General features: G+C 50.2%; 1 protein-coding gene across 3 annotated transcripts in view; it reads right to left on the reverse strand.

The window, feature by feature from the left end:
- ADAMTS3 (ADAM metallopeptidase with thrombospondin type 1 motif 3) overlaps window positions 1-21,621 on the reverse strand; it is a 127,842-nt gene that overhangs the window by 60,093 nt on the left and 46,128 nt on the right. For all 3 annotated transcript variants that reach the window (XM_054066139.1, XM_054066140.1, XM_054066138.1), the window contains one exon: window positions 18,691-19,091. In XM_054066139.1, coding sequence (XP_053922114.1) covers window positions 18,691-19,091 — 401 coding nt within the window. The remainder of the gene's footprint in view (window positions 1-18,690; window positions 19,092-21,621) is intronic.

Genomic DNA, 21,621 nt, shown 5'->3' on the forward strand with positions numbered 1-21,621 from the left:
GCCCTTGCAGCCAGCATCACCAGTTACTTCTCCTAACACCAATGCCAACCAAGCCAGAACCACAGGAAAAGGACAACAACAGTCAAACACACTCAATGTCGCTGCCTCCCAGCAAACGCTCTGCACTCTATTGACGGAATGGGGAACTGTTTGCAGGGCTCTCCCCCAGCCCTCGTCCTTCTCCCTCTTCCCCACTGGACAGTCACAGGTGGCTGACAGCTCCCTCCTGCCGCTACCTAAATAGAAGCCCCATTGAAAGGCATCAAGAGCGCTGTGTTCCCTCGGTTCAGTATCGCCGCGCAGCCAGGCAGACACCACACGCTGCCAAGACAAACACGTGGGACGCAGCACGGGGGAGGCAGGTCCTGGAGACAGCCCTCCAGTCTAAACTTCTTAAGGAGTCCATATAAACAGGCTCTTATAAAAAAAGGTGCTGCCTTGCTCAAAACCCAGATACAGCGCAGAAACACTGCTACCTTTCACCCTCTCTGTTAGTTTAAGGTGTGTTCAGTTCAGAGACGGTGCGAAACCTGCGTCACTGCTACCTGCTCCTTGCTTTTTTAATCCAAAGCCGAAAACTTCTCGGAGCCGCACTGAACACTGCTTGATTTATTGGAAGGAAAATAAAAGCAAAGAAGGATGCTTTGCCCGCAGCACATTTCCCTTTGGCAGAATGGAGCTGCAGTGGGTGGAAAGTCAGGCTAAGTTTCCTACCTGTGTAGCTCCAGGGCTGCACCTCCAACACACGGGGTGAGTGTTATTTCTCACGCCACACAGGATCCATATTTTATCAAGAATTAACTGATTCTCTGGGTTTCTCCTTCTAAACCGTTGAAGTTGTGGGGTTTGCCCCGCGACGCCCCTCACAGCTACCCAGTGCTGCCCTCCGGAACACCTCCACGCACCAAGCTCCCATCTCCGTGTTTGGAGCACACGACAATGCCTCCCACAGCGCTACCTCACGCTAACGTGGCAGCAGAAGCGCAGGCTCTCACCTCGCAGCACGCAGACAGTAGATTAATTCCAGCTCTGCTGCAAATAGGCGCCTGACCCCAAGGATCAGGCGGGCAAGCTGGCTCCGAGCCCACGGGCATCCCTTGCTCTGTGGACAGGGCCCGGTACACTCCATCATGGAGACAGGCTGGGAGGCATCAATTCTTTGAGATGAATGAACAAGGAAAGGCACCAGAGCTCTACTCACACAGAGCAGGGCACCCCAGCAAGATGGTTCACCTGGCTGCAGAGCTCACTCACTCCCTTGGCTTTGCCGACTCCTCCAGGAACGCGTGAATTGGGCTGGGATTTTGGCAAATCAATCTGGCCGATCCAGGCAGGGGCCGTTCCGCCTGCCCTGTCACGCCACCAACACGTGGTATGAACGCAGAGAAAAGGTCAAACAGCTCCCGGCAAAGGTAGAGACCCAGCAGCTTGCACGAGGGGTCAGTGCCGCAGACCGTCCTGACACCCCTTCCGGCTTGGGCGCCCTGGAGAGGGATTTACTCGAGCACAGGCACTGTGTAAAGCACGCACATCCCCATCACGCTGCTGAACACCTAGAGCAGGGCGAGCCAGCCCCGTGCCAGGACAGCGCTGTATCGCCGACCAACGGCACCAGCGTCTGACACCCAGAGGAAACGGGGGAATTGTAGCAAAGAATAAATCATACAAACAAAACAACAGTAGTAATACAAAAGGAAAAGCAGAGCACAGTCTGCCACCACACAGAAGTGGCAAACAGAAACCCATTTGTGCAGTCGCGTAGCTTGGTGTACTACGCCCGCACGGATACACGCGTATTGCTCTCGTACTGAAGCGCATCCATCACCTGCTGGGGTTAAACCTGTGGCACAACACCTACAGACAGCTTTCAGACAGCACCCATACGTTTTCCTGCTAGGTAAGAGATTTGCTGGATGAAGAGTCCCCTCTTCCAGCTTTCCAAAGCAGCGCTGTGCAATCAGTGCCCACGACACTAGTGCTCTGCACCAAACAGGAGCGACTGCTATGCAGTATCTGCCCACGCTTACCTCATTTTTAGTCTATACTTTGTATGGCTATTACCTGCCTAAAAGGCATAGAATCATGGAACGGTTTGGATTAGAAAGGACCTAAAAGCCCACCCAGTTCCAATCCTGGTGAAACCATCCCAGAGAGGATTGCCAGGAAATGGGGAAAATGCATCCACAACTGCAGTCTTTACATCCAAAACTAGTCAGTCAAAACGGTCCATGACAACGCCCAACTACATCTCGCGACAGGCTCTGCAGGGGCTGCATGAACCGGGCTACCAAACTCTCCTTCACCCTGCTCCTCAGGCTCCCTCCCACCTATTACCACATTTTCCAGCATTTCGAGAACTTCCTCCAACAGAAGGTTTTCCACAAACAAGCACCACCTCAAAACGCCTTCAAAGAATTTATCAGTTCCAAGACTCCAGAATTCTCTGCTACCAGAACAAAGAGGCTTGGTTTCTGTGGGCAAAAACGGAGATTCTAATAGTTCTTATTGCAATTAGTGATTTTTTTCTAAGCTGAGACAGACTGCTTTAAAGGTGATGGGTAAAAACGATGATTGTTTTTGCAACAATTTAATAAATACATTGCCGCCACACAAATTTACAAGCAGACCAAGGTTCACGCTTAAAGCCACCTCAGAAGCAGTTTGTGAAGCCCGGAGACAGCACCAGGTCCCAAGGACGGTTTCCAGGGACCCGGCGCGGGGGGCACATCGCTCCGAGGCGCCGGCAGAGCCCGCGCGCAGTCCCGTATGGAGAGCCAGGTCCCACCGAGGTCTGTCTCGCAGGACTGGCAGGGAAGGGGCAAAGCTGTCCAACAGAACATACTTCTCTCGCTGCACATCTTCTGCAAGTTAAAGTATTTATGGCCTCAACATACTTGGCGCATAAAAAATACTACACATTAAAGAATGCTGGAAAAAAGTAATATGGCAGCGGCACGCGCGTTCTGAGAAACAGCTGTGACTGATCCAGGCGCTGGGTGCCTGCAGCGGGGAGAGGGCTGCAGACAGACCGCGTCCTCCCCCACAGATGGCCCTTCAGCCCCCACAGACCCTCTGAGGCTGGGGATTGGCACCACGGCTCTGAGGGAAAACAGTGGCTTCGAGGGAAAACAGCAGCTTCGAGGGAAAACAGCTGCACTTGCCGGCTCCGGCAGCACAGGCACGCTCTGAGGTGTTTTCAGTGCAGCAAGCAGGAAACCAGCAGCTCAGTTTCCCCCTCTGGAAGATCAGTGTGATATAAAAGCCATGTTTTATCTGCGGCGGATCTCCTGGCAGTGCATTTCCACATGCAGGCAGGAGCTCCTGAATCACTCCAGTCTCTTGAAGGCCATTAAACACAGATGGCGCAGAGCACTGTTAAGATTTTTCTTATTAAATGAGTGCTAAGAGTGCGAGAGCGTTTGTTTAAAAACATTAACCCCGTTCTGAATGCAATGAAATATTCAAACGGGATGCCTTTGCTCAGGTTTCACAGCCCGCTCAGTTACTCGCTCACGGGAGGTGGTGGCTCATCACCCAACATCAGATCTCTAAAACAAAAGTCTTCTGCAGCCACAAAGCAAAATACGATTTGTGCAACTGAATAGCAGGATGGAGAATCAGAAACAGGATGAAAACACAGGAATGTCTGATATCCTCTGCCTAAGGGATACAATTTAGCAATAAGAAGTTAAGACGCACTCTTCCTAAAACACAAATGTCAAGCTGACCAGAAACAATGCTCTGGTTTCCTTAACCAAGGAGAGCTCTTCCTGTGGCCAACTAATATGTTTTAGAAACGTGTTCATTTTAATCACACTCAGCATATGCAGTGTCACCTGAATCGTAACAATGAGATTCCTGATCCTTCTGGAGGTGAAAAGCAGTCAAATGCCTCGCACAAACAACCATTCCGCAGTGCAGGTGACGCGTGAGTTAAAGAACGCAAGGAAGGGACCATCAGCTCTGAATGGTCCATCAACATGCTAAAAGATGGAATAGAAAGAAAGAACAGAGGATTAAACTCTACAAATCGGAAATATGCGGTGTTTTTAACGTCTGCTTTCAAAACTGAGGTCTTAAATCAGTGATGACCCCAAACCACAGCCATAGCAGCTTGAACCCAGACTGATGTTCCTCTGAACCCCGCAGCCCGGGGCAATCGAGGGATCCTCAGCTGGCAGCAGGAAGTGCTTTCTGAAATGCACGGCCCACAGCAAACAAGATTCCAGGCTGGAGAACGAAAATGGAGTCATGTACCTACAAAAACCTGCAACCACATTCAAAACGCGCAGTACTTATAATGAAGCCCACTCCTCTAAACGTCTGCATCCCAGGAAAGAGGACAACATCCCTTCCCACAGTTTCTGCTAACCAATGCACTGTGCTAAGGAGCAAAAGGCCTTTGGAAGAGCCACCAAACTAACCAATGTTCTGTCGAATTCGCGCAGAAGAAAAGAAAAAGGCAACAAAACGGTCACCGTGCAGGGCTGAAATTCAGCTTTCAGCCTCCTCCCCAAACACACATACAAAAATTCCTTTATGCTGGAATCTCTCCTGTTTGGTTTTAATCCAGACGCTGGGTTTCTTTTCACCCCTTTCCGAAAGCAGGAGTCATCGGAGCCCTTAGGAGTCAGAGGAAAGGGAAAAGAAAAAAATAACGGCGATTTTATGTGGAAAAATGTGCCTCTGGTTTTTGTTCTTGGAAGGCCTACCCAGCCTCACAGCAATGTGCCGCACACAACTGGCACGGAAACTGCTTTGTCCTTAAAGCGGGAGCTGTGGTTTGCGAGTATCGGTTATTAAAAACTGAGAGGTATGCATGGAACACGCTCGGTGCAGGCAAACACAACCCTGAGCCAGCATCTCCCTGCACAAATATTCACCGTGTGCAGTTTTGTCTGCGACGATGGCAGCAGTGAAAGGCAAAGCTGCTCTGTGTCAGCAGCCTGGAGGTGCGTGGAGAGGTGTGTGCCGGCCCAGTGCCACAGCGACAGTTTACGGGTGCTGGGTTGCCAGTTTCTGCAGCAACCCTGGTGTCTTCCCAAGTCCCGGAGCCACGGGATTACGTGAGAGTCAGAGCTTCCTCTTAAGAAAAGAAAACAAAAAGCAGGGACATTCGATAGTCTTCGAAGGAGGACAAATAAGAACTTCAGATCAAGCGCTGACAGCTCCAGAACTACACAGCACATAAAATAATTCCCAAACACCAACAACCCATGATCCAGAGGATGGGAAAGGGGACACCTGAGGCCAGAAGCATCGTGACAGATAGCAGATGCCCTATTTGTTTATCTGTTGTTATCAGTCGCGCACCAACAGCCACGGATCACAAACATTCTGAGTATCCAACACCAGCAGTGAGCGCACTAAACAACGCTGTGGTACCCCCCGAACATCACTCGCTGGCTGACCAGAGCCCAGACCACAAATTCTCCAGTTCTGCCACAAGATTCCCGTCACTGAGCATTCCAGACCTATCCAAAGGGCTCCAACGTAACAGCAGCTCCACTGATTCTACGGGCAGCGGGCACCTCAAGCCCTCACGCAGAACCAGTATGAACCAAGGAGATGGGTACCTTCCCCTTGGCACCCACCAGCATGATATCTCCGGTGACCCTTCTGACTCCTCCGGACTCTCCTCTGCTGTATTTATAACACAGGATTCATTACTTTTTGCATCTCCCTCCCTGAGCAGGAGGTAGCAGGCCCCTCCCACCACACCAGGCTGTGGTTCCTGCCCCCCGGGAGCTTCTCCTACAGGTCATGGTAACAAAGTACAGAGTACTAATTACACAGCTCTAGACTACCAAGTGTGTTAACTCATATGCTCTTGAGAAACAATCCGACTCCAGACAGCTTGGCTCAACCTTAATAAAGTCCATTTCCACAAGCATCAGCTTACAGGGTTTGCTAATTTATGTTGGAAGGAAGACGTAAATCAGCTCTGCAACAGACTTGGCTTTCACCACAGCTGAGAGCATGGCACTCACCCGTCCTTTGCTACCAGAAGACTTAACGCTACGAGCAGGGTACCAGTGTAGATAGCAAAGATGTCCCTACGGAAAAGACCTTCCAGGGTAACACAAACTTCAGTCAAAACTAACGGTGAAAAGTGCTCATCTCCTCAGACACAAAGTACAGAAGAATCATAAAATCCTGGAATGGTTTGGGCTGGAAGGGACCTGAAAGCCCATCCGGTTCCATCCCCTGCCACAGGCAGGGACCCCTCCCACTGGATCAGGGGCTCCAAGGCCCATCCAACCTGGCCTGGAACACCTCCAGGGATGGGGCAGCCACGGCTGCTCTGGGCACCCTGGGCCAGGGCCTCCCCGCCCTCACAGCAAAGTGTTTCTGCCTCAGATCTCATCTCAATCTCCCCTCTGATCTGTTTTACCCTGGATGGAAACGTTCTTTTGATCAAAAGCTTGGAAGCATCATTCCAATATACAGAAAGTTAGTCGCATTTACAACAAACTCATTATTTTGACTCTGTCTATACCTTTGTGCATAACCCCAGGGTTTTCTCCTCTTGAAGGAGAAGCAGTTTGACACATTAGTGATTTTGTCAGGCATGAAAGAAGAAAGCCAAGTGACAGCGCAATTTGTAGGGGGTTACAAAGTTAATTTACTGTTGTGTGATTGCTGCTTTTTAAAAGAGAAAGTTGGTCATTTATTGAAGCTATCAGCCAAGTCGCAGAAGTCGTCTATGAAAAGTGTCAGTTTGAACCCAAAGACAAAGTATTTTCCTCCATTGGCAGGAACAATCCATTGTTCCGAGAAACTCCTGCTGGAACCCGAGGCTGGGAGGTGCACCTGCCCAACTCTCATTTCATAGCTTCAGAGTGGGATGGTCCGAGTGGCAGCGTGCCCCTCCGGAGAAAGGGAGAACTGGCATACAGGAGCTGAGCTCCCACAAGAGCCAAACCTCCCCCGTCTGCCTCGCGCTCTGCCCTTCCTCCTCATCAACCCGTGCAGTATTTGCTGCCCGGCCTCATTTCCCACCCTCTTTCCAGACCTCAGACCATGCGTCTCCGAGCTCAAATTCCAGATATGAGCAAGTATGGTGCTGAATAAACAGGAAACATCAAAAAAGGCGTTGCTGAACATGGCTTCTGTGTCTCTCCCCGACAACACATAGCTCCAGACGCAGCACAAACTCCCCAGTCAAAGAGAACCTTGAGAGGGGCACAGGGACGAAGGTCTGAGAGCGGGGACTATTTCAGTACCTATTTACCTTCTTTCACTGCACCACGTGTGATGCATCAAGGCAAAACACAGATGAGAGCTCAATTCATGCGTTATCAAGGGTCCACAGAAGTTACACAACCCGGGTTTTATTGCTAGGACTCTAAAAAAGGGCTGTACTTGGTAATTTTAATAACCCTGGGCTATTTAATAAACTGTGAGCCTCCAGGAGTGAAAAATTTAAGCAGCATCTGCTGCTTCGGGAACAAGAAAGCAAAAATCCCGAAGGGAAATTATTTGTCAAACTGCCTTGGGAGCCCTGTTCTGCAAAACACTCCACCAAGGTTAAAGGCGTGATTCGATAACAGAATCGATAGCAGACGCCCGAGCAGCCCCCAGCCCCGCGCTCGGGAGTGGTTCTTACCCACCGGCGCTGAGGACACACCTCTGCGGGCTCCTCTCTGACACGGCACGGGGGGAAGCAGCGCTGGATTGCCTCTGCCTTGGCTGGGGAGCAGGGCTTCACACGTGAAATGGAAGATGGCACTGAAGCAGCAGCCCCTACAGCAGAGAAGCTGCAGAGAGCAGCACGTAAATCCCCCGATTTCAGCCCCACAGAGCACCCCAGGCTGCTCTCCATCAGGAACTGTTTCTGCTCTTGGTCACAGGAGATGGACCAAACTGGGGAGATCTACACTGACGCATAAACAGCATTTCCAGCCCCTAAATACAGTGCTTGAAGAGTGCGAATGACACACAAAACCACCCTCTGTCGTAAAGAAAAAAGTCTAGAAGTTGTGGCCATCAAAGCTGAGACAATTTAGTTTCATGAAGACAGAACTTTTCCTGACAGATTTCCTACAGCTGCCTGTTCCTAAATCCCTTTCCAGAACAGATGACCTGATAAAACACCCCCACACTCAGCACAAGCACAAGCAGCGCAGCTCAAAATGCCAACTGCCTGCTCTTCTTGCCTTTGCCTAACTCGCCACACACCGAGAAGTGTCTTCATTAACCTTCAAACAGTCATTCTGATCTAGAATGACAGCAAAGAAGAGACTAGTAATGGACTTAGACTTGTTAGGAGAAGTATTTTCCACTTGTGGACATGTAGCACACAGACTTTCTGGCAAGCCTGAGGCGGTTCTTAAGTTCCCAAATCCATTACTTTGGGTTATCCATGTTGGGTGTTCCAGAGCACCCCCAGAGTGAAGTTCTCCTGTCCCAAAGAGCTCACAGGTAAAACTTAGATTTTGTCACTTCAGGTCACTCAGATGTCAGCCTAAACTGACTTCATCTCCTCTTCCCTTGCACCCCCCGATGTACCACTGGAGTCCCCTCCCTGGCCTCGTACCTCCTGGCTCCCCAGCACATGAGCAGCACTTGGCACAACCATTTAGCGTTACAGCTTTCGGAATTCCAGTCACCGAGGTGCAAGTTGCAGCAACAGCTCCTCCAGCCGTTGGCTTCGGATGGACAACTCGCTCCGGCAGAAGGCTGGCCAGCTCATTACACAGATGCTCATTCCAGAATTTCACCTCTTTATGATCAGATGAAATACTATTCCATGCCAACTAAACAATTAGGCCTTTCTGTGAGTGCCAGTTAAAGCTGCTTTTCTGGTTTCCGACCTCTTTTCTCTTGTATCACAACCCAGTGTTACTTGGACTTTCTCACAATGTCTGCTCCAGGCACCACCTCCATCGCTGCTGCCACAGCAGAAGGCACGCAGGAAGCCAAGGAAAAAGTCATTAAGTCATGGCTGCCCCCTCTCTGGAGGTGTTCCAGGCCAGGTTGGATGGGGCTTGGAGCCCCTGATCCAGCGGTAAGTGTCCCTGCCCGTGGCACAGGGTGGAATTGGATGATCTTTCAGGTCCCTTCAAACTCAAACCACTCTGTGATTCTATCATCACATTCCCAAGTGCAGCAGAAGAGGTGACAGTGCAGTCATGCTCCAGCTTGCTCCCCATCCCCCAAAGACCCAAATCCTGGAGGGGGGATCCTCGCAGCAGCACCACAGACGACAGCAGCCTGGTGCAGATGCGTCCTCTGCCTGCCGCCTCCCTGTGGCATGAGGATGTGTCCCTCTACATCCTGCTCTCCGTCTCGGAAAGCAAAAGGCGTCGGGATGGCCTCAGCAAGGGCAGACCCACAAAGGATGCACCCTACCATACCCTCCATCACTGCCTTTGCCATGGAGTGACTGCAAGCGCTGCTTGAGAAGGTGGAAAGCCTGCCTGGGATGCTACAGGAAGCTGTTCCTAAACCCCGACAGTGGAACAGAACTTCTTTCAGTGAATGGAAGCAGCTCAAGTCGCAGACCAACCTCATTTTTCAGCCACCCGCTCCCTAACCACGAACACCCACGTACCCAGTGACACTTACAGAATGAACACTGATGAAACAACTACTGAATCTCACGGTGTCGCTACCCATGGAAGAGGTTACGTAGGCAAAGCAGGTGCCAGTATGAGGACACTCAATGCAGAGGACTTCTTGAACCAGATGCTGCTGTGATGATAAAGGCAGCACTCATAACATCAACTCCATCCCACCCACCGGACTGTGAGGTGTTCAGCACCCGCTCTGGCTCCTCCAGGGCTCTGCACAGTCTGGAAAAATGTGGATGCTAGAGCGGACTCAGTGGCATTCAGAGGGTGATGTGAAGGGATAATGGTTCTTTTTTTTCAAATTATGCAGAAACAGGAAGAGTTTCTGCCCCCCCTTCACCCACTTTGCAGAGCACCCACCCCACAGAAACGCTGGTGTAGGTGTGCTCTGCATGCAAGGCTGAAGAGCAGCCTGGCAAGATGTACTTTCCATTCAGATTGGCTCAAGAAGGGCTATAAACCCACAGCTCTTCCGCAGGGACATGCTGTTGGAATACAAGCTCAAAACTGTCCAACTCCATGCACCAGAGACGTTTATTTTCTCATATTCATGGCCACAAACAAGTGTCCCTTTCACGGCTTAACCACCTTCTCGACTCTGGAAGTCACCCCATCAGTGAAAGGAAGAGTAAAGCAACAGAAGATGTTAAGAACGGAGTCACTCTGGTTTTTAAGACACAACACCTCCAGCGGGGAACGTGTGGACTTTAAATACACAGCTCCACACAGAGATCCTCCCCTTAAAATTCACCACATGAGAAATATTGTTAAATAAACCCAAAAGCTAACAAGCGCTATTTTTGAGCGCCACTGTTGCGCTCCCCTGGAGGAGCACAAGGTTTTGCTGCATAGAAAATATTCATGCGTGCACAAAATGAAACGAGTCCCAGGGCCTTCAGCAGCAGAGACGGCGATCTCAACAAAACCAGGCTAGAGAGTCCGCCACGCTGCAGGCAGACACGTACAGAACTATTAACTAGTAGGTTTATGCATGGCTTAAATCTGTGTTATCGTGAACCTGTTTGTGCCGCTGAGCAGACTATTCGGAAGCCAAACGCACACAGCAGTCCCTGATCTGTTCAGACCTATTTTACCTGGCTAATAACATGGAAAATCCCATAAATACATTAATCCTCAGATAAAGATGCTGTTAAGTAAGGAAAAACTTCATTTCTTAATCAAAAAATAACTGCAAACGCTATTAAAACAGACGTGTTTTCTACAGTTGGCTGTTATTAAGCAAGCAGAAAAAGGGTTTTGCCCTCCTTTTTTTCTGATCCAGCATCAGTGACACCACGGCACGAATGAAAAAGGAATTTAAAGCACTTACTCTCATGGACAGTGCAGGTAGAGGAGTGTTGAGCCCCTGAAAACACACTGCACACCATCCTGCAGTGCCCTGTACAGACACCTTGACTAACTCCAACGCCCGCGAGATGGCAGGGGTGCAGACCAACCCCAGCCGGGACCTGAGGGAACCACGTAAGCTCCAGCAGCCCAGAATTCCATCAGGAATCACGAGCCACGGGCTTAAACAAGGAATTCCCACAATCAAAGTGATGAGGAGGGAGACTGCACCACTTCAAAGGTGCATGCTTACAATCCCGCTTCTGACCTTCTCCCCATGAGGAATCACGCCTGGGGAATGCTGCCGGAGAGCAGGAGGAAAAAAAAAAACACTCAAATTTGTCCACAATCTCTTTTCTCTTTGGGGTTTTCTTGTTCCTGATTCACACTCCAGGGCCTGGGAGATCTGCAGTTCCTCTGCTGATGCTCCCCAGCGGTCCCCTCACCTTCTGCCATCGCAGGAGCTGCGCTCTTTGTTGGGTATCAGTCAAATCAACAGGGACCACGGGGCAGGGATGCACCACACACTTCATCCATTTTATTGATTCAGCGCGATCAGGCTCCACTCCCAGTTTTTCCTTACCCTTTAGCAGAGGAAAGCAGCCACAGGCAGGGCTGTGTCCGCCCCTCTTCATGCAGGATGAGAACAGCTCCTGCAGGAGAGATTTCTTAAGGTCACGGAGACTGTCAGGCCTTTGCTTTTGTGCTCCGCTTCAAAAATACATGACATCTTTTTCCATTTGGAAAACCTATTACCCAAACTGATCGTGTCTTTCCGTGCTATGAAAGCTATTTGTGCAGCTTCTTATATTCTGGCCTGATGTGATCGAGATGAAGCCCATAGCAGTGCTACTGTCGGCCTGTTCAGATTTTCCTATGACCACGCAATCCTTGGAACAATGGGAGCTGCAGCCCATCGGAAAATGACCACTGCAGAGGAGGACGTAGCGGTTCAATCATCACTAAAACTGTACAACCAAGTGGAAACTCCTGAGCACAACCCTTGTACTATTTCCTACTCCGTACACCAAGTACAAAGCATGGTGGCTTCCCCCGCTCACACCCTTGACCAGGCAGCCAGAAATCAGTACCAACAACAGGTTTATAGAATAATCTGCTGAAGCGAAGAGATCCTCTCTGCGCCTCTAAAATCAGCTTGGTTCGCTGTTAGGTTTAACCTTACTTTGGTCATGGGCTAAGGTTCCCTAAGGAACAGGGCAGGAGGCAAAGGGGGGCAAGAGCTGAGGTGGGAACTCCCATACAAGGACAGGTTGGGAGAGTTGGGGTTGTTCAGCCTGGAAAAGAGAAGGCCCAAGGGAGACCTTAGAGCAGCCTCCAGTAGAGGAAAGCTGGGGAGGGGCTCTGGATCAGGTAGTGCAGGGGGAAGACAAGGGGAATGTGTTTGAGCCTAAAGAGATGAGATTAAGATGACATCTTAGAGAGAAATGTTTTGCTGTGAGGGTGGGGAGGCCCTGGCCCAGGGTGCCCAGAGCAGCCGTGGCTGCCCCATCCCTGGAGGGGTTCCAGGCCAGGTTGGATGGGGCTTGGAGCCCCTGATCCGGTGGGAGGTGTCCCTGCCCATGGCAGGGGGTGGAACTGGATGGGCTTTGGGGTCCCTTCCAACTCAAACCATTCCAGGATTCTATGAAAAAGGAAGTTTTATGTGGTAAAGGACAGTTTGTTTTAAGTGAGAATGGGAGAAAGACAAAGCAGGGAGAGTGAAGGAGTTGCGAGGCTGAAGAAGTGAGACAAGCCCTTCGCTAGCCCAAAGCTGGTGGCAAACCTACCCCAAACCTACCAGCCCAAATCCAGAACCATTAGAAAAACTTATCAAAACAAACAACAAGTAATAAAGGAGAATGAGCCACCACCTGCCTCAACTCTGCCTGCATCACACAAAGTAAGGATGAGGGACCTGCTGGGTTTGAGTCACAGCTTCAAGAAGCAGCAACCCAGGCATATAAATTACTCTATTATATTATTTTACACTAAATTGACGTTCAACTTCAAATCACCACCCCTTCCCTCCTCAATTATGCAGGAAGCCTGAAGTCCTGAATAAGTGACACAACGACCCTACATTTTTCCAAGGTTCTGGAGTTTCTGAAGTTTAAGAAATCCCCATTACTGGGGATCACTGCATCTGAGAAGTTTGTACGGGCCTCCAGGAAGTGGAGAGGTGACAGGGATGGAGTCCAAGCCCAGGCTGACAGCGACTGATGGCTGCTCAGCCCAGCGGGGAGAATGGGCCGAGGTCACCAGATGGGCTCCATCGATGCAAAGAGCCAGCTGCAACCCATCCAGCCCGGTTCATAACTCCGCAGGGCTGCCAAGTACAGCCAACGCGAAGGGTAAGAACAGGCCTGGAAGGCTAAAGGAGTTCACAGCAAGGATAAGTTACTGTGGGAAGTGTGTGATGGGGCAGGAGAACATGGAAGGGGAATGTTAAATCGGCGTAAGACACTGCTGCTGTCCACAGATTGCAGAACATGGCTGGATGCAGTTCTATCTCCCTGGCTGTTTATCCTGCCTTCCCTGTGTTTCACGGTCCTGGAAGGTACTGGATTACCAGGCCTGGGCAGTGGAAGCTTCAGCTTCCCAGCAGCCCCCACCCTGGATGGGAGAGACCTCTAGGGCTGAGGGGACGGCCCTGTTTCCAGCTGTGACGCCCATCCCGGCCCTCCCAAGACTGCTCGCACCTATTCCTGCCATGGCTACGGCCCACTATGCACTCACTGCGATCGCACCAAGAAGCCGAGATGCTCCCAAGACCGGCCTAACGGCATTCTTTAGGATGCTGGAATCAGCCTCGGCAAGAGTCTCCCCTGTGCTGTGTGTGACCAGAATCTCAGCTCCAGTGGTGGTCCCATAATGCTGTTCTAATGCGTTAATACCACTGCTCCTGGAAAGCCAATTCTCCACTAAGCAACACCATCTTGCCAGCTTGCGGGAGATCCGGAGGAAACAATACTTTGCTACCAACACATGGACAAGAAACAAACCTTAATGCTTCAGTCCTGATGGAACAACAGTAACTAAAAAGCATTTGAAACAGATCACAATGCCCTGGAACTGCTCAGATCCTGGTATGCACTTAACCACATGCCTGAACTGCAGCATATTTGTAAGACTTTTCCTTAACTATGACTTAAGCCTTTGTGCGTCTCCAGCCTCTGTTTCAAGCGTCTTCGCCAAGGGGAAGTCCCTGTGCCCATCACTGTCCATGCTCCTGTTCAGACACCCAAATAACTCCACCATTAAGCAGAAGAATGCCAACGCTTCCAAGGGCATGGAACTCAGCAGCCTCCTTTCACAAGAGGCAAAGCTAAGCCACAAAGTTGAGGGCAGGCTGCTGAAGGGCAGCTGTACGTTCAAATGAGCGTACTCAGCCCTGGACATGGTCTTCCAATACAAAACCCAGTCACGTTTTCCTTGGTATCTGAAGCCAAAGAGCACAGACTTGTCGCACTGGCTCCAACCCTTTTGTTTCAAACATGTAAGGCTGATGTTCTGCAAGCAGTGGAGGGCACAGTCACGCTCGGCATTGCATGTACATTAATCCAGAGAAGATCACAACTCAATGTGAGTTCCATCCCCATGTTCCGGAAAAGGAGCCATTGGGGGAAAAAATAGCTTGGTTGAGTAGGGAGATCTTGAGAGATATCAAAAAGAAGAGGAATGTCTATGAGCTTTGGAGGAAGGGACAGGCTTCTTGGGTGGACTACAGGAAGGAAGTGAGATCGTGCAGGGAAAAAGTCTAGAAGTAAAACTGGCTAAGTCTGTGAAACATAATAAAAAATCTTTCTACAAATACATTAACAATAAAAGGAGGACGAGGGAGAATATTCAGTGCCTATTGGATGCAGAAGGAACAACAGTGACAAGGGATGAGGACAAGGCTGAGGTACTTAATGCCGTCTTTGCCTCAGTCTTTAATAGTAAGAGAAGTTGTTCCCCCTGTGTACAAACCCAGGAGTTAGAGGAGCAGATTGAGGCTCCCATGATCCAAAAGGAGGCGGTTAGAGACTTGCTTGCCCAGCGAGACAGCCACAAGTCTATGGGGCCGGATGGGATCCACCCGAGAGTATTGAAGGAGCTGCCGGATGTCCTTTCCAAACCCCTATCCACCATCTTCCAGCGGTCCTGGCTGACTGGGGAAATTCCACTGGACTGGAGGCTGGCTGATGTTGTGCCCATATACAAGAAGGGTTGCAGAGAGGATCCGGGGAACTACAGGCCTGTCAGTCTCACCTCAGTGCCGGGGAAAGTCATGGAACAGGTGATCTTGAGTGCTATCATGAAGCACATGCAAGAGAACCGGATGATCAGGCACAGTCAACACGGGTTCACAAAACGCAGATCTTGCCAAACTAACCTGATCACCTTCTATGACAAAATCACTCAACTACTGGATGAGGGAAAGGCTGTGGATGGAGTTTTGTTCTTGGACCTCACAACATTCTGCTTCAGAAACTGTCTGCCTGTGGCCTGGACAGGCGCACACTCTCCTGGGTTGAAAACTGGTTGGATGGCCGGGCCCAGAGAGTGGTGGTCAATGGAGTTAACTCCAGCTGGAGCCCAGTCACAAGTGGGGTTCCTCAGGGCTCGGTGCTGGGTCCAGCCCTGTTCAATGTCTGTATCAATGACCTGGATGAAGGCATTGAGTGCACCCTCAGCAAGTTTGCAGATGACACTAAGCTGGGAGGAAGCGTGGATCTGCTGGAGGGTAGGGAGACTCCAAAGGGATCTGAACAGGCTGGACTGCTGGGCCGAGACCAATGGCATAAGGCTCAACAAGGCCAAATGCCGGGTCCTGCGCTTGGGGCACAACAACCCTGTGCAGTGCTACAGACTGGGAGAAGTCTGGCTGGAGAGCTGCACGGAAGAGAAGGACCCGGGGGTGTTGGTTGGCAGCGACTGAACATGAGCCAGCAGTGGCCCAGGGGGGCAAGAAGGCCAATGGCATCTTGGCTTGGATCAGAAACGGTGTGACCAGCAGGTCCAGGGAGGGGATTCTCCCTCTGGACTCAGCACTGGTGAGACCTCACCTCAAATCCTGTGTTCAGTTCTGAACCCCTCACCACAAGAAGGATGTTGAGGCTCTGGAGAGTGTCCAGAGAAGAGCAACGAAGCTGGTGAGGGGGCTGGAGAAGGTCTGACGAGGAGCGGCTGAGAGAGCTGGGGTTGTTTAGCCTGGAGAAGAGGAGGCTGAGGGGAGACCTTATTGCTCTCTATAACTGCCTGAAAGGAGGTTGTGGAGAGGAGGGAGCTGGCCTCTTCTCCCCAGTGACAGGGGACAGGACAAGGGGGAATGGCCTCAAGGTCCGCCAAGGGAGGTTCAGGCTGGACATCAGGAAAAAATTTTTCACGGAAAGGGTCATCGGACGCTGTAACAGTCTGCCCAAGGAGGGGGGGTTGTCCCCTTCCCTGGAGGTGTTTAAGGGATGGGTGGACGAGGTGCTGAGGGGCATGGTTTAGGGAATGTTAGGAATGGTTGGACTCGATGACCCAGTGGATCCTTTCCAACCTGGTGATTCTATGATTCAAACAGAGAGGCACAGTCAACAAAACGCAACTCCAGGTGTCTGTACAACCCAAAGGCATCGCACACCAATGGCCATTTGGGTTCTCTTACAGAAGGAAGGAAGATAAATGAGAAGCTGAAGAAATCTTCTCTACAACAAAAGGCAGAGAGGAATTTAAAACTTCTTCTTTGTTATCTTTAAATGCAAAGTCTGCTGAGCTCTGCTTATTTACACCCTGATGCATCTGCAATGCCTGTTGAGACTGGCCATGTTCTGTGCCTTCTCCAGCAGAGCCAGCCCTGCACCAGGCATCACCAACCCAGGAAAACAGCCATCGGCCACATCTGCTTTCTGCTTTGTTCCACACCCTGTGGTTATTTTCCCACTCTCCAGAGCCCTACACCCCTGTAGATGCACACCAATACAGCAAGAAATTCCATACTCAGATAAATTTTAGTACCTTTGGAAGAATTAAGCTTTTCATTAAACCTCCTGTAGCACTTTGGCATCTTCGAACAGGAAGCCGAGCACACAAGTCAGACACCAAAACATCGTCCAGTTTGGGCTCAGCGAGCAGCAGATGAGCTGCCTTGCTTACATGAAACATTTAAACTGGAGCAGAACCACACCGACGCATCCCTGCAGCCACTCAGAAGAGAAGACACCCTCAACACAATCGGACGTGCCAAACCCGATAGGTTAAACCGAGTCCTTTGTGACTGAGTGACCTCGTCGTTACACAGAGGACAGAAGGGAAGATGCTGCTCAGATGTAAATGGGGAAGGGGTTGGGCAATCTCTGCCATCACCTTTAATAACACCTACTCCCCTCATAACCCCGAGTCTCACAAGGCTCTCATACGTGTGGAGGTTTGGGAAGACAGCAACTACTTCATTAACTGAAAACACAAGCAGCTTGTCGGCCACATGGCAACCCCTGCCAAAGCTGCTGTGCTCCTTAATCTAATTCCAGTTAATCCCACTGATTGTCTTAAAGTGCTGTCTCACTTAACACAAGAGCTTCATTCAGGATTACCACTAAAACACAGTTCTCGGGGTCTCATTTGCTGCAAGAACTACATCTGAAGCTGTCTCCATCTAGGCAGACGTCTGCACGGCCTCTGGAAGCACAGCACACCACCAACATTCTCCTAAACACCCCCAAAACCAAACAAAACACACCAAACCAACGTGAGTAGATGCAAACACCACCAGGATTTCCTTTCTTAGAGTCAGGAAAGTCGTGGAGTTTTGGCTGTGCAGAGCCCTAAGCTCGGAATCAGGAATTTGAGACACTTGGGCAATTCCTCGCAGGGTGAGACGCACTGCGGAGGCGGGGAGCTTTGCTCGCCAGCACTTATCGCAAAATGGAATCAGACCATTAACAGATGGCACGTGACAGGACGAGGGAAACCTACTTCCAAGAAGGGATACTTGTTGCAGACTTATTCATACGATTCCTCTCCCAAACAGCAGCACAGTAACCACCACATTAATCCTCCTGGATGCTGTAGCCGTGTTCCACCACCACTCTGCTACTTAAAGAGCACAAGGTAAGCATTGTTCGCTTTCCTTACCGCATGATTGACTTAGCGCATGGTATGTGTGCTGCATATAGGCCCGCTCTTTCAATATGGGATTTGTGTACCAAGCAGTCGTCGCATCTGTTGCGGCCACCATGAAATACCTCCCATTTGGTACAAGCGCGGCCATCAGGCCAGCGCCACTTTGAGCACGAACTCTTTATAGACATGAACCACTCACTTCTATGTGCTACCTCCTGATGAAATAAAACTGCACGCCAGAAAACAAAAACCGGCCTTATTTCAGAAAGAAGCCCTTTAAAACTGAAATCTGTTGCTATTCTTGGGCAGTTGTGATTTTGCTACCCGAGAAGTACACAGCGAGGATTTGGACGCCAAACTCTACATTCACTCACCCAAAGGTCACCTTTTAAGTCTTAAAATGGCTTCACTATTGATTTTCCCATTTGTAACACCTCATGAAAGCAAAAAGGGGAACCAACAAAGCATAGGTTTGATTTCTGTCTCTTGCACCAGTGACATCAAGGACTTTACTCATCGAACTCGGAGATTAAAGCATCAGGACTGTATGCAGCAGTAGGTTCCGATTTAAAAAACGAAGTTCTTTACATGATATCATTAGCAACGTGGAGGGAAAAGCAACAAAGGTGCACACCAAGCAGTGAAATACCAGACATGAATGCCGTGAAACAAGCCTTACCAGCCCATCGCAATTGCTAATGGCCACAGAAGCTCCAGGGATGTCAGTTATGTCTCCCACGTATGCGCAGTTGGTCCACAGGGGCTCCCTCTTCCATAATCTCTCTGTAGAAGTTCCAGCTTGACTCCCATTACCAGTATGATATCCGGTTTCCACGGAGTCTTCGTACCACTCTACGACAGCTTCGGGAGCCACTAACCGGGTGTTGGGTTTCAGCCGGAGATGGAATTCCCTTCCAAAGGCAGTGACATTAAAATACAGCTGTTTGGGGCTCTGGGATACCTCCCGTGTCGATCTTCTTTGGTGACTAGCAGAGAGGATGTTGGAGATGTAGGTTCCATCCGCATCAGTACTAATGGGAATCACTAATCCGTATGGCCTCGGTCTGCTTTTCTGGAATTCTGCCAAGAGAAATACCCAAAACCAAGCGAAAATTAGAACAGGAGCATGGAGGGAGCCTGGACTGAAGGCCAGAAGCGCAAGCCACCAGACGCAAGGCAGCAGCAGCCAACTGGACTGTTAGGGGCTGCAGCTCGGGCACTGTACAACGCACCACAACCGCGGGGCGTTCGGCCCCATCATTCTGACCATGACTTGTGCTGCTTTTACACAGACACCGAGATGTGAGAAAGAAGAAGAAAAGCGCTGGACACATCATCACGTTAAGCAAGGAGCAACAAACCAGGGATAAAGGCCTGGAGCACAAGTCTTATGGGGAGCGGCTGAGGACCCTGGAATTGTTCAGCCTGGAGGAGAGGAGGCCAAGGGGACACCTCATCACCCTCTGCAGCTCCTGAAAAGGAGTTTGTGGTGAAGTGGGTGCTTGGCTGTTTTCCCAAGTAACAAGTGGCAGGACGAGAGGAAACAGCCTAAAGCTGCATCAGGGAGGGTTAGACTGGATATTAGGGAAAATTCCTTTACTGAAGGAGCGGTGAAGCCCTGGCAGAGGCTGCGCAGGGCAGTGAGGGAGTCTCCATCCTTGGAGGGGTTCAAACAGCACGTAGATGTGGCACTTGGGGACAGGGTTTAGCAGGCGCAACGGGGTTGAGATGACAGTTGGACTGGATGAGCTGAGAGGGCTTTTCCAACCTCAACATTTCTGTGATTCTATTCTATGATCCTATAACATGAGAGGAAGGTCACTTCGACTTCAGGGAAAGCACACGGATCGTGCCAAGGCGGACAACCACAAGAAGCCGCGTGCCCAGTTCGGCACCTCAAGTAAAAACACACACACACACACACGATTCTGGGATACAAAATAAGTGCATGCAAACTACCCTCCACATGCCAAAATTTTCAAGCAGCAGGTCTTTCATGACTATTTCCATAAAACCCCAAAATGTTCATTTACATTTATCTGGGGTGTCTCGGTTTAGGTTTGCTCCACAGCTGCTGAAGAGGCAGCGACCCTGCAAAATTTTCCCTAAGGCATGCCATGCAATTCCTTCACACGCCTGAGACAGAACCGCTTCCTCCTGTGTCAAGACCTCCATTAAGACTTGGAAAATGAAGTTTGTTACAAGTGCAATTTGCATACCTATTCCTGCAGTCTTAGGAAATGGAAATAGGGAAGAGAACCCAGCAAATATCACAGACGGCTGAGAAGTTCATTGATGTCAGCAGTGGTATAAGCATTAACCCTTCCCACACCTCTTCTAGCAAATCCCCTGACGCAGCAACTCGCTATTGCCCTTCCTCTTCGCGTACCTTGAGTAACAGAGCTCAGAAATGACAGAGACACTCATTATTAAAGAAAACCGACACAGAACTTGACAGTGTTGTATCTAAATCCCGCACTACAACACGCAGAAGCTGTGAACCCCACAACCCTGCACTCCAGGAATACCACGGGAGCTCACTGGCACAATCCTTCACTAGGGCTATGTGCCCTACACACAAGGTGGGCTTCCAAGGAGCAGCCACTGCTGTTAACACCTCAGATCGGTGCCAGAGCATCCTGAATACTTGACCAGACAAGGCTGCGGGCAACCAATTCCTCGTAGACGTTATCCCCTGGCTGACTGGCATCAGCAGAGGCACGGGCCAAGCAAGCAAAGCCACTGTGGAAAAATGGTAATGGCACTGAAAGCCCCACTTCCCTATCACTTCTTGCGGTTTTCTATAGTCAGCTCAGGATTCCTGCTGGATTCTTGTCTCATTAGCAGCAACATTATCTGCCTGGAAACCTTCCCACCGGGGTCTGAATCTGTCTAAGTGAACACAATACTCCCCAGTCCCCAAAAAGCCTCTTTCTGTGCAATCCCTCACTCCTGAAAACAGCATTATTAGCCTGAGAGAGCAATTTTCCGCTCTCCACCCTCTGCTATTCGCCGGCACTGATGAGCGAAGGAAGAGAATCCTCTCCTCTGCTCAGAGAAAGGTCTCCTGTTATCGCTCACCACGCCTACGGCCCTGTGCCAGCACACGTGTTTCCCGTTGCTTTAAGGCAATTTCACACTGCTGTAAAACAAGGCCATGAAACAAGTTTATCTTTTCTGAGAGACCTCTGTAATCTGGAAGTAATCAGGATATTCGGTGTCCGAGTCTCATCCTGTGAAAGGAGAAGGAGAGACATTCCCGGGCCAGGCCAAGCAGCTGCCAAAAACGGGACCAAAGCCCAAGTCTTACTGGCCGTGCACTAGAGCACATCAGAGTTAAATGGACCCTTTGCACAGAAATAATTATTCCCTGGCTCTTCTCTTCCCAAGGGAACCGGCTGAGTAATATTAGACTGCTATTACTGACAGTTTTCATTTAAAAAACCACAAGATTGGGTAGCTCAGGTGCTACCACTAAGCACCACTGAGAATTCCTCAAATAAATACACTTAATTAAATGAGCTAAATTTTACCTGCTCCCAGCATGACTCACACTGGAACAGAGAATTAATAGAGAAGAAGCTCAGTAGCCAATTCCTCTCCCCTGGTA

The sequence above is a fragment of the Cuculus canorus genome, chromosome 4, assembly GCF_017976375.1.
Source record: "Cuculus canorus isolate bCucCan1 chromosome 4, bCucCan1.pri, whole genome shotgun sequence".
NCBI classification, from domain to species: domain Eukaryota; kingdom Metazoa; phylum Chordata; class Aves; order Cuculiformes; family Cuculidae; genus Cuculus; species Cuculus canorus.